The sequence below is a fragment of the Drosophila obscura genome, unplaced genomic scaffold (assembly GCF_018151105.1).
Source record: "Drosophila obscura isolate BZ-5 IFL unplaced genomic scaffold, ASM1815110v1 contig_75, whole genome shotgun sequence".
Lineage (NCBI taxonomy): Eukaryota > Metazoa > Arthropoda > Insecta > Diptera > Drosophilidae > Drosophila > Drosophila obscura.
This window is the reverse complement of record NW_024542867.1, coordinates 2,871,026-2,884,387: the sequence shown is the minus strand read 5'-3', so window position 1 is coordinate 2,884,387 and position 13,362 is coordinate 2,871,026. Positions and strand designations below refer to the sequence as shown.

Here is a 13,362-nt window from a genome sequence, read left to right as displayed (position 1 = left end):
AATATAATATACATACATATGTACCCCTTAACTCGTTTTAAGTACGGGTATAATGATTGTTTTTAATCCAAAAGGTCTCGGACTTATTGATCCGCCCTCGTATCAATTCCCTTGGTTTTTGTAGTTTTTTATACTTAGCGTCTATTTTTTTAATTTAATATGCCAGGACGTGGAAATTCGGAAAAGCTAATGAATGCAGCTATCAAACGGCTCTCCCAATTTTGTCCGGCTGGTACTCAGACTGAGTGTGTGACTAACACTCCTTTCGGATTGTATTGTACATACATACATATGTACATATGTAGCACCATCGAAGAAAAAACTGGGGCTAGAGTGTACACACATACATGCATGCATACACATGTATGTTTATGTATATGTATATGTAGGTCGCAGCAGCCCGTGCCAAAGCGAAGGGCGAAACAGTGGCAGGTGATGGTGATTGCACGCCGGCGATGCCCGCCGGTTACTCACGTGGCCCAGATGCGTGACTGACCCACAAAAATACTCTCACTTGCAATCATACAGGCAAGCGCCCGAGCCCCCGCAGAACGTACAACATTCTAACACAAAGTATTTTCAACGTGCCTTCGAAGCAGCGCCCATCCAAATTCTCACCCTGCGGACCAACCACACACCCCCAGTGCCTAATCGAAGCCAAATGCGTCGGCTTCTTTTCCCCACTGATTGCGCTGCTGCTTCTTAACCCCCTGGCAGTGCCCGAGGGTTACACAGCCACATGCTGTAGAAAAGAGGTGTATGCCAGCTGATTACGGAACGACAACTATTCAGTTTTGTGGCGGAGGGGGAGATGTTTATACCACATCTAAGAAAACGTCCGCGCCAAAGCTGCCAAATTAAATTTACAGTAGGTTAATAATATTGCACCAGTTGACCAGGGCAATGCTCTTCTTAAAGCACAAAGCTAACTGGACGCTGCCTAAGGGTTAAGGCGAAACCAAAACGTTGTATGTACACAAATACACATACGTGCTGTATATCGAAGCGATGAATGAATGCCGAACGATAAAAGCCGAAGCTGGCAATGCAGAGCAGAGCGAGGCGAGCAAATTTCAGCAAAGCTGCGTACGCTGGCGCCGCAGCGCTCGTTTGCAACTCGGGTATCATTCAGTACTCGTTTGTGTTTCCAACAAGTAGGTCGAGAAAAATTGAAAAACGTCTACAGCAAGAGCAAACCAACCAACTAAACACGCTAAACAACGCGCAAGCAACCTAGATATGCATTTATTTTGCACATCTATACTCTTTTTTTATTGGTGTCTTTATCAGTTCTGAAGCTGAAGCAGTTCAAAGTGAAGTAAATATACGTACATACATAGTATGGTGTATGTATGGTGTATGGTGTATGCATATGTAAATTCATACCGATCAGCTCTCTGAAGCGGATGGAAAATAACTATGATACAGGGAGCACCAAAGCGAGAGACGGAGATGTCACGTTGTTGTAAAAAAAAACCAAACACTTGGCTGGAAAAATAAAAGCAAAAGCGACTACTTACATAAACTAAAGTCGTTGTTTTTCCACTCGTAACATGTAATGTGTGTATTATTAAAAGCGATAGGCGGTAGCGAATGGCTGGGGCTGGAGTGGCTGAGAGCGCCGAATGGGAGCTGGGACAACGGCTGTCCGTACCGGCTCTCGAGTGGCACGTTGCAAAAACGACATAAAAACATAATTATATAATGCATACTTATGCACCTACCCACAATACACATGCACCTACATACTCGTAAAGAGGAACTTATATTCTTATCTTAAATCTACGAGTGTGTATCTTCGTTTTTCGGCAGTCCTCGCCGAATAAAACCAGTACGGTACGCCACAATTCGCATTGCTCATACGTCAGTCACATGAACGAAAGAATGAATGGTGAATAAATGGAAATCTAGGATCGATGCCCGAAGTGCCTCTCTCTATTCGAGAATACCTTTCCCGAACCAATCACAGCGGCTCATTAAGCCCATTACAACGGGCATTATTATATTCCTATAACTTTTTCTTTACGCTTCGAGCCAACCCGACTTTTTCTGATTTGGTAGATTTGGGGCTTTAATTTGTATACCCGTACTTAAAACGAGTTAAGGGGTATATTAGAGTTTTGGTAAAAGTGGATGTGTGTAACGCAGAGGAGGAAACGTTTCCGACCCCATAAACTATATATATTCTTGATCCGCATCAATAGCCGAGTCGATAGAGCCATGTCTGTCTGTCCGTCCGTCCGTCCTGATGAGCGCCTAGTTCTCAGAGACAAATTTTGTATCCAGACTTAAAATTTCGTCACGCCCCTTCCGCCCCCACAAAGGACGATAAAAATGTGGCAGCCACAATTTTAAAGATTCGATCATATTAAAACCGCAGTATCGTAGAGAATGACCATATCTACCAGATAGCCGAATCTCAATCAGATCACATCATTATTATAGCCAGAGTAAAGAAATTAATTTCCAGTGGCTACCCCCACCACCACCAGCCCGAGACCTCGCTACTCATTCTCTCTCTCGCTCGCACACGCTCAGATATGGAATCGACATTATAGATGTAGATGTAGATAACAGATTAGCAACAACAATCTAATATGTAACATATTTTAAATTCTACATAAATCAAGCTCACAAATTTATATTCTGACTGAGTACAGAAGCGACTCACTCGTTCCTTCTCATTTGTTTAAGAATTGTTGTTTTCTTTTATTGCAGAACTTTGCTTTAAAGAATTAAAAAAAAAAGTTTTAATTATTTTTGTTGCTTAAGTATCTTACATCTGGTTGTAATCATCTTTGCCATTCCGAAAGGCTGATTAATGCAGCTATAAATTAGACCTGAACTTTTTGTACCTTCTGAGTAATATTAAATTTTAAAATGAAAAAAGTATGTCCTGCGTCTTTATATTTTTTGTGTATATGTGCATTTATTGGAAGTCGTTTAAGCTATTGTTTATTAAAATCTATGGAAAGCTTAAATTGTTTGACCAACCCTCCGAAAATCAAATTTTACCGTTTGGAACGTTGTTGCTCCAACATTTTGGGCCCTTTCATAATTTTTACTCTGCATCTGCACCGCGGATATCCACAACAAATAATAAATTTACAAACAAAATTGTATCACCTTTCACAGAATTGTTGATAAGTGATGGAATGGATATACCTGCAGATACAACGACTCAAAGTTGAAGTTTTTTACCATTTATAATGTTTCTTCAACTTTGGAATTTTCTTTTTTCGAATAGTATTTTATTGTTTTATTTTCAGACATTAACATTTTACCGGCATCTATTCTTAAAAAAAATAAGCTAATAATAAATAAAATTATGATTTATTTATTTATTATTATTTACTTCTTTATTATTCGGGGGGTTGGTCAACCAATTTTAGATCCGCTGTCTCTCCATAGATTTTAATGAGCAATACCTTAAACGACGCTGAATATATATATATTTTGTTCGACTTTTCCAGAGTTTTTAGAGACAAACATTTTGCACTTGAAAGCTTAATATTACTCAGACCGTAAGCTGAACCCACAATGTGTGGCTTGCGTTTAGAATAGTAAAAAAATAAGCGTTAACTCTGAGAAAAGCATTAAAAATATACAATATTTTTATATTTATATTAAATATACACACATGTGTTTTAAATTTATATTTAACAAAGATATAGATATTCACATACATACATATGTGTGTATGAACACATCAAAGTTAATTATACATATTCAATTAAACTATGTTTGTATATAAAAACCGCATGCTTCAATGGGTGTGTGTCTTTTTAGTATGCCATTTTTCTCTGAGTGTACCTACATATACACGCATTTAATGTACATTTAATGTACCCCTGCACTCTTTAAAAGAAAGGTCCGAGGGACCCATCTTTGCTTGCACCAGACGAGAAAATTACGAACATGTTGCAAGATGCACTTCAAAAATTTTCGATTTTTAATTTTCGTCCTGCAACGAAGGACATCCACGATTGAGTTCGCGATACCAGTTTTTGCATTGGCAATGCATGGTGCTTCATCAATAAAAGTTGAACTAAGCTCATCTAACGCATTCTTGACATTTTATTTATTTATTTATTTATTTATTCGCCAACGGATAAACCTTATCTGGCTAAACTAACCTATTTCTATATTAAAACTTATTTTCATGTGTAAATTAAAATTTTTGGCTGAGATGAATTTTCGATTTATCTTTAATCGATATCAAACGTGGCCGTACAAGAAAATGTTATATGGAGGTTTGGGTTTGTCCCAGAAAATACTTAACTTTTTAATGCAATTAAAATCAGGCTAGAAGTGCCCTAGGACAGAAACTTAAATATCACCCCTCGCATGTTCCCTGTTCAATTTATTCATGCTGAATCTTGTTTCGTGGGTTTCGGGTGTTTTGAACTTCGGCTAAACAATGAGTGTTTTTGAGGGATTATATATGAGTAAGAACTTTAGCTCATGCGTAAATTAAGAAAAATTTAAATCAAATTTTGTCATTTGATTGAATTTAAAAATAACCTCTCAATCTCAATCATTCAGTTCGTTTCTCTTCGGTGAAACGTTGTGCGACCGAGTCTAGCGTGAACGCGAACTTGACTCAAACTTGTATCAAGCTTTGGGACATACGTATGTCACTAATTGTTTGCAAAATAGACTAGTCAGACAATTTCCACTTTAAGATTATAAATATAAATACTGGCATTTTTTGGAAAAATTTTGTTAATTAACTATCACATACATGTATTGGCTATAGATGACAAAAAAAGTATGAATAATTTGGCTGGGATTGTAATTTGTAAAGATCAGAAATAAAAGACAATACAATAATGCAATTTCAATTATGAAGCTAATCCTGACCCCTTTTGTCTTTTGTCTTCCCAAAAATTGCAAAATTCGCTCAGAGAGTTGAATTAAGAAATCGTTGAATAATCTAGTCCGACAGCTACACAGCACAGGCACAATGGAAGGCGAGTCAACAGAGTCCACGCACAACACTAAGGTGTCCGATTCGGCCTATTCCAACAGCTGCAGCAACAGCCAGTCGCAGCGCAGGTGAGTGGCGGACCCCCTGCTTCGTCTTCCCCGCCAAAATCTAATCAATATGCATATGCATCACACCCACAGTGGCAGTTCACAGTCCAGACTGAGCGGCAGCCACTCGTCGGGCAGCAGTGGCTATGGGGGCAAGCCCTCCACGCAGGCCAGCAGCGGCGACACGGTCATAAAACGCAACAAAGAGAAGTCGCGAAAGAAGAAGAAGGCCAAATGCGCACAGACTCAAGCGAGCCTCACCTTAACACTGGAGGGCGCCGAGGAGCTGCCGCTGCCCCACTCCAGCAGCACCACCTGCGACCAGCAGATCCTGCAGGTGCTGGCCGGCACACAGCAGCTGGGCGACCAGCCGGCGTCGTTGGACCACAAGATTGGTGATCAGCTGGATTCTAGGCACAATTTCGGGGTCAACAAGTCGGAGCAATCGCAGTCCTTTTCGCTACCCTGTCCGCTCTCAGTGTCCACCCTGATTCCAGGCATCGGCGTTTGCCATGGCAGCAGCGCAGCAGGCGGCAAGTGGGAGAAGACCTTCGAGTCGTGCAAGCTGGAGACGGGTGCCGCCAAAACGGAGCGCGTGAAGGAGGACAGCTTCTGCTGTGTAATCTCCATGCACGACGGCATCGTGCTCTACACCACGCCCAGTATCACAGACGTACTTGGCTTTCCGCGGGATATGTGGCTGGGCCGCTCCTTCATCGACTTTGTGCACATCAAGGACCGGGCCACGTTCGCCAGCCAGATCACCACGGGCATTCCCATTGCAGAGTCGCGCGGCAGCATGCCCAAGGACGCCAGGGGCACTTTCTGCGTGATGCTGCGCCAGTATCGGGGCCTGCAGACCAGCGGCTACGGAGTGATCGGCCGGTCCGTCAACTACGCGCCTTTCCGCCTGGGGATGTCGTTCCGCGAGGCGCCCGAAGAGGAGCGTTCCGATAACTACATGGTTTCAAATGGCAGCAACATGCTGCTCGTCATTTGTGCTACCCCCATCAAGAGCAGCTACAGAGGTGAGCTCTCAGCCTCTCCTCCCAGCAGCTTCTCTCTCACGGGCCTTTTTGTTCTTCTTGTTTTTGCTTTTGGTTTTGTTTTTGTTTTTGTTCACCACAGTTCCCGAGGAGATCCATTCGCAGAGGAGCCCCAAATTCGCGATCCGACATACAGCCACCGGCATCATCTCGCACGTGGACAGCGCGGCGGTGAGTGCTTTGGGCTACCTGCCGCAGGACCTCATGGGGCGATCCGTCATGGACTTCTACCACCACGACGACCTCCCCGCCATCAAAGAGATATACGAGTTCGTTATGAAGAAAGGCCAAACGGCCGGCGCCTCCTTCTGCAGCAAGCCCTATCGCTTCCTCATTCAAAACGGCTGCTACATCCTTCTAGAGACGGAGTGGAGCAGTTTCGTAAACCCTTGGTCCCGCAAGCTCGAGTTTGTCGTCGGCCATCATCGCGTGTTTCAGGGTGAGTTTCTCTAAATGTGCATACATACATCTATATACATCTATATACATCTATGTACATATATACATGATAAGTTAACACTCGTAAGAAGATCGTGGGATGGGGGCTCTTTCTGTGTAAACGGGAAATAGAATCAATTAAAGGTTCTGTCCGGCTTGCTCACTTCCCTTGCTTCCCTTCGTTTTTCGTTTTTCGTTGTGTCGCCAGTGCGCAGTGGAAAGATAGAATATGCACTCGTATGTCTATGCATTGGTATTGATTCTTTTACTGGTAATAATGGATCGGTAATATTTTTTAATCTTGTCTGAGTACTGCGACATTTCTGGAATCTTATCGTTCCCATACGAATCTCATCCCTGTGTGAGCTGTGTGAGCTGTTTGAGCTGTTTAAACTGTTGAGCGATAATTATCGCTAATCATTATTATTATTATTATTTGTTGGTATTTTCATGTGGACAGGTCCGAAGGTATGCAACGTTTTTGAGACTCCGCCCAACGCCAAACCGAATATCCCGGAGGACCAGCAGAACAGAAACACGAGCATTAAGGAGGAAATTGTGAGTTTGCTGGCCGAGAAAGTATCTCGTCCCTCGGACACGGTCAAGCAGGAGGTGTCGCGCCGGTGCCAGGCCCTGGCCAGCTTCATGGAGACACTTATGGACGAGGTGTCGCGGGCGGACCTCAAGCTGGAACTGCCGCACGAGAACGAGCTGACTGTGTCAGAGCGAGACAGCGTCATGCTGGGCGAGATCTCGCCTCACCACGACTACTATGACAGTAAGAGTTCCATTGAGACGCCACCCAGCTACAACCAACTAAACTATAACGAGAACCTGCTGCGTTTTTTTAACAGCAAGCCTGTCACTGCGCCCGTGGAGCTCGACCCGCCAAAAGCGCAGTCCTCGGATGTGAGCAGCATCCGCGAGGATGCCCGCAGCACGCTTAGCCCCGTGCACGGCTTTGGGGGCAGTGGCGCCAGTGGCTCCTCGGGCAACTTCACCAGCGGCAGCAATATTCGTATGAGTAGTGTGACCAACACGAGCAATGCCGGGACGGGCACTGGCACGATTACGGGAACCAGCACCACAATAGGCAACTCTGGCATCGGCACTGTCACATGCGCCGCCGGCAACATTGGCGCCAGCACCTCTGCCGCCGACAACTTTGGCGCCGACACCTCTGCCGCTGACACCTCGGGCGCCTACAACTCTGGCGCCGACACCTCTGCTGCTGAGAACTTCTGTCCCGAAAACTTTGGCGCAGAAAATTCTTGCGCCGAAAACTCATGCGCCGACAACTCTGGACCGGACAATTCGGGGGCTGACAACTCTGGACCCGACAACTCGGCCGCTGACCACTGTGGCGCCGATAACTCTGGCTCTGGGTCCGGGTCGGGCACCTCCGGCGGCGAAGGGCCCTCCAGTGGTGGGCAGGACACCAGACCCACCGCTGCCGTTCCCGATTCCCCGCCCGTCTCACTCACCGAGTCGCTTCTGAACAAGCACAACGACGATATGGAGAAGTTCATGCTGAAGAAGCACCGAGAGTCCCGCGGGGACCGCCGCACCCTCGAAAAAAACAAGAACAAGACGGCCAACACAATCGACTCCATGAAGATACTCGAGTACAGCAGCCCTGGCCCTGGCCCCGGCCCCGGCCCCGGCCCCGGCCCTGGACACGGCACCAAGCGCTGCGGGTCCTACTCGTGGGAGGGCGAGGGCAACAAGCACAAGCAGCAGCCGCCCACCCTCAACAGTTTGGGCGTGGGTACGGGTGGGTCCGAGGCCCCCACGCCCACCGGTTCGGTCTCGAAGTGTCCACTGGGCAGCAGCTCTGTCGGCGGGGGTGGGGGTGCAGATGGAGGCAGTGGAAGTGTCAGCGGCAATCCGTACTCCTCGAGTGGGATATCCTGCACCCAGAATATCAATCTGTGGCCCCCCTTCTCAGTGGGCATCACCCCACCCGTCCACACCACTCACACGGCCATCGCCCAGAGCAGCTTCTCGACACAGCACAGCCTCTTCCCCACCTTCTACTATATACCGGCCACCCCGCTGGCCCCCTCCACGCCCGCAGCGGCAGCGGGAGCGGTTAGCCCCACGCCACGAACCAATAAGAGCAAGCACACGCATCAGCATGCGCCGAAGGTCCCAGATCCTCCAAGCCCCTCTCAGCAGGCGGCGGCAGGAGCAGCTACAATGCCTCTCCAATACGTGGCCGGCGTGATGTACCCGCACCCGTCGCTCTTCTACACGCACCCGGCGGCGGCTGCCGCCACGGCCATGATGTACCAGCCAATGCCCTTTCCCGGAATAGCCAACGCGATGCAGCTGCCGGAGCAGCCTAGCACTGCGCAGTCCAGCTACAGCAAGACCGTCTTCTCGGTAAGTGCACTCCCCCCTGGAAGGTCTCCCCACTGACTATAATTATCATCGTAATAACTGCTTCGGTAGACTCAACAGGTCATAGTGGCCCCACCAACGCAGACGCCGACGCCGACGACGACGCCGACAACAACAACGGCGACGCCGACTCCCAAAACACAAGGAGCCTTCCACTCGATCACACCCGCCCAGTTGCAGCGACCGTCGGCACAGGACTCATCGGTCAAGACGGAGCCCGCCTCGGGTGTGGCTTCTTCACATTCGTCCAATACGAAGGTGGCCAACTCGGACATCCCCTCCGGCATAGGCGACTACGCCTCCGACCAGGCTTGCTCCAGGAATCGAGCCAACGTGAAGGTAATACGAGCAATCTCCTCTCTCTAGCTTCTGCACAATAACCTGAAATACAAATACACAAACGCACAAAGAAATACACAGACAGCAATGGAAACAGCGACGACATGGACGGCTCTAGCTTCTCATCCTTCTATTCATCGTTTATCAAGACCACAGATGGCTCCGAAAGTCCGCCCGACAACGACAAAGAGGCCAAGCACCGCAAGTTGAAGGTGAGTCAGTGGGCGAATTGGCTGAGCTCCAGCAGCAAATAGTCCACTCAATCTGGTCTTATTCTTGTGAAGAGTCGAGCGGGGGTGGGCTGTTGACAGAGTGACAGAGAAGCTGACTTTGGTAGGACCGGCAAAGTCCGGCAGACCTCTCCCAATTTGCTCGCACTTGTTGTGAGAGAGGGACAAAAACATTGAGAGAACGCGAGGAGCCACGACCGATAGTTATGTTGTGTGAGGTTATGTTGTAATGTTTATTTTAGCACTTAGCACCCCTTTCCATTCCCATTGCCATTGCCATTGCCCCTTATAGCCTTATGGTCCTGAATACATCACTTTCTCACACGAACTACCATCCGGCTACAATAATGATCCAATATAATACTGGTGGATCTCTTAGATATGGTCACAATGCTGCGCTTTCAGTTTTCTCGGATCCAGTCGTGTTGTGGATGCCACCGATTCTCGCCCTTGCTCATGACTTAACTTTTTTTGCATGAAAATATTTTGATCGATTTGTGTCACTCGCAGAATATTACCCGATTGAGCAGCAAGATAATGGAGCACCCGGAAGAGGACCAAACGCAGCACGGAGATGGATAGCTAACACCGCAGGTGCTGCTGACCGACGTACACAACCATGTCCATGTCGTACACAATGTAACCGACGTCGACCCGTAGGTCCCGCGAAGCAGCATCAGCTAGAACCCGTTGCGACCAGAGCAGTGGCTAGGTAATGAAGAAATGGCCCACAATTAAAGCTACCACCAATTCTACTACATTTTCAGTTCCCATTATTACATCAAGCAAGTTAACTTTACTCCTCAGTCGGAAGAAGATCCCCGCATTAAGGGGCACTTGAGTTCGTCGGAGTTGCATAAATTAAATATCTTAATCGTTATTCCACATTGTTTGATATTTACATATGTATGAAAGGTCCTTTGAAATAAACAATGCGATCGCAACCTACCGCTATCGAAACCGCTAATCTATTTAATTTAATTTAAATTTAAATTTCGCGACCACCTTGAATGGGTGTGGGTGTGGGTGTGGTTGGGAATAAGAGTATGCGGTGCAAATTAAAGAGAATTCACTTTGATTCGAAAGTGAAAATATTAAAAAAAAACATTAAGCTAAATATAAATAAAATATTTACGAATAAATAAAAATACCGACATACCTACATCGGTACATACAAGTAGATTAAATATCATTAAATGAAATAAATATTGCATATTAAATAAATAAATAAGTACTCCTATAGAATTCCCAATTCCCAATTGGTTATACATAGCTGCTGCCGCCTTGAATACCAACCCCATGGGCCAGGCTATCTTTGCGCAGAGGCATTGTTGTAACCCACGAAGCTCTACTGAGGTGCGGCTATTGCTTGTTACGAGTAGATACATATTTACATATTTAATTGTGAGTGAAAAGACGTCTTTTTAAAATTTCCACTCTCGCAGCTGTATTGGTAAGTACGTACATACTTATATGTACATATTTTTACATCTAGTTGTACAAATGAAAGTGCTATGACTTTTTCCCTGGGTGTATTATTGAACCTTCACTGGTATCAAAGAACTCTTCATAAGAGATGTTGTCCCAGAGACTCTGCAGGATGGCCCTGAAGGACCGGTCGCAGGCCTCGTTGATCTTGGGCTGTATGTCCGCCGCCAGGGCGTCCCACTCTTCATTAAGAACCTTCAGCGTGCTTTCGCGGACCTCCCTATTATCACTAAAGAGGTTGGACAGGTTAAAGTGGCCCCTGCACATAGAAAGGACAGCGTCAAGAGATGGAACAAACTGGAAGGGCTCTGGGCGGTATTGTACTCACTCCTTGACCTTGGTGACTGTTTTAAAGTCGGTGATATTGAGATATGTGTTTCCATCCGCCCGCTTTACTGGGTCGGCCACGATGCGCAACTTAGCCTGCACCTGGCTCAGCTTGATGACCATATCGCCCTTGCTGACGATGGGTAGAACGAGGATCTTGCCATTGACATCGTACTTGGAGCGGACCTCTAGTTCAGGCATGAACAGCAACAGGACCAGCTTGAGTGGCTTGCTAAAGTCCTTTGTGAAACCCTTCAGACTCTTCACCACCACCGAGTTGGCCAGATTGTACAGCTTGGCATTGGTCATGAGCAGGTTGAACTGCAGCGATGCGGAGTGGCCTCCGCTATCGACTCGCAGCGTTCCCAGGTCAATGGGTTCCAGGCTGGCCATTCCACGCTCGGGTATGCCCTTCTTGAATGCCCCAAAGAAAGTCTGTGCCTGCTCCACATAGCAGGCCTCGTCCCCAAAATGACAGCGCTGCAGGGGCTCAGCTGTGGGTAAGCTTTTGTCAGACTGGCTGCACAGGATCTGCACTCATTGAAAAACTCACGGAACTCATTCACCGCCAGTGACCCGATGAGAATGCCTGCGATGACAACTGGCACTACAATAAACTGCATTTTCTCCGGCTCCGTGTCGGTCTCCGTCTTCTGATATCCGTTTTCGTCGAGCAGCAACTGGCAAACTTCAGCCAGATGCCGATGTCGGGCCTATTTATGCATCCTCTCGGCCTGACCTGGCCTGGCCTGGCCTGGGTGTTAGCTCAAGCGCGATTCTGGATACAGGTCGACTTAATTGCTCGCCGATACCGGTGTGGCACTCGCTTAAACGAGTTTCTCACTCTACCGCATTGACATTTTTGCATTAGTTAAGTTTAGAAATTCCCTTGTGGGGGGGAAATACATATATGTAAATGTTGTAGACCCTGGTATTTGCGTAACTCAAGTCTACCTACAGAAGAAAACTAATTAATTTCATTTAGAATATGTGATGTGTCGTTATCCCGAGATTGCTTAGCAGACATGGCATGGCAGCTGCGTGAATAAGGAGAGATTATTGAATTTTCTTTAGAAAGCTCCGAAGCCAATTTTCTTTTCAAACGCGATCCTCCTTCTTCATAAGTTAGAAAGCCAGCCCTCATGTGTTTGTTTAAATCGCTGGCAATGCCTGTTTGCTTTATTCAACATCTTATTAGTTTGGAAAATGAAGTTTTTATACCCGTACTCAAAAAGAGTTAAGGGGTATATTGTATTTGTGGTAAAAGTGGATGTGTGTGGATGTGTAACGCAGAGAAGGAATCGTTTCCGACCCTATAAAGTATATATATTCTTGATCAGCATCAATAGCCGAGTCTATGTCTGTCTGTATGTATGTCCGTCCGTCCCGATGAGCGCCTAGTTCTCAGAGACTATAAGAGCTAGAGCAACCAAATTTTGTTTCCAGACTCATGTGATATCCACACTGCTACAAGTGTATTTCGCCCCGCCCCCTTCCGCCACAACAAAGAACGAAAATCTGTGGCAGCCACAATTTTAAAGATACGGTAAAACTAAAAATTTCTGAATCTTAATCAGATCGGATCATTATTATTCATTCATTATCATTCTCTCTCTCGCTCGCACCCACTCTGCCCTGTGCAGTGCGTGACCTTTGCGGAGAAGATGTAGAATCTACATTGTGTATAATTTACACTTTATATGTGGAATCGACATTGTATATGTAGATAACAGATGTAGCAAAAAAGTGTAATATGTAAAATTGTTTTAAATTCTACATAAATCATAAGCTCACAAATTTATAAACTGACTAAGTACGGGTATAAAAGTAGAGTCGCGTCCCCAGAAGCGACTCACACGTTCCTTCTAGTTTATTTTTATTTTGATGTCATTCAGAGCAGTTTCTGGAAAATAATCTTCATTTATTTGTGGGCACATCCAGTCAAAGGTAGCGCTTATGCTGCGCCCATTGCTCAACCAAATTTCCAGCAAATCGCCTCGCCGAATATTGACCTTTTTTGAACACATGAAAATAATTCGAAATTGCGAAAATAT

General features: G+C 46.0%; 2 protein-coding genes across 4 annotated transcripts; one reads left to right on the top strand and one right to left on the bottom strand.

Annotated features, from left to right (window-relative positions):
* Positions 1-1,127: 1,127 nt before the first annotated feature.
* On the top strand, positions 1,128-10,453 carry LOC111072292 (period circadian protein). 3 transcript variants are annotated; one of them, XM_022364046.2, is made up of 9 exons: positions 1,128-1,318; positions 4,908-5,058; positions 5,131-6,065; positions 6,166-6,522; positions 6,982-8,906; positions 8,976-9,263; positions 9,345-9,475; positions 10,004-10,205; positions 10,261-10,453. In XM_022364046.2, exons 2-7 carry the CDS (start codon positions 4,967-4,969, stop codon positions 9,471-9,473), a joined length of 3,726 nt encoding a protein of 1,241 aa, XP_022219738.2. In that variant the 5' UTR covers positions 1,128-1,318; positions 4,908-4,966; the 3' UTR covers positions 9,474-9,475; positions 10,004-10,205; positions 10,261-10,453. The 3 variants fall into 3 exon arrangements, with proteins under 3 accessions (XP_022219738.2, XP_022219740.2, XP_022219737.2); XM_022364045.2 differs by having other exon boundaries at positions 1,129-1,318; positions 9,335-9,475; XM_022364048.2 differs by lacking the exons at positions 8,976-9,263; positions 9,345-9,475; positions 10,004-10,205; positions 10,261-10,453 and having other exon boundaries at positions 6,982-7,299; positions 7,376-7,537.
* Positions 10,454-10,914: 461 nt separating this feature from the next.
* On the bottom strand, positions 10,915-12,006 carry LOC111072301 (circadian clock-controlled protein daywake). Its single transcript, XM_022364066.2, has 3 exons — positions 11,862-12,006; positions 11,310-11,802; positions 10,915-11,240 (listed from the first exon to the last, which is right to left on the bottom strand). Exons 1-3 carry the CDS (start codon positions 11,929-11,931, stop codon positions 11,006-11,008), a joined length of 798 nt encoding a protein of 265 aa, XP_022219758.2. The 5' UTR covers positions 11,932-12,006; the 3' UTR covers positions 10,915-11,005.
* Between the last annotated feature and the right edge of the window lie 1,356 nt (positions 12,007-13,362).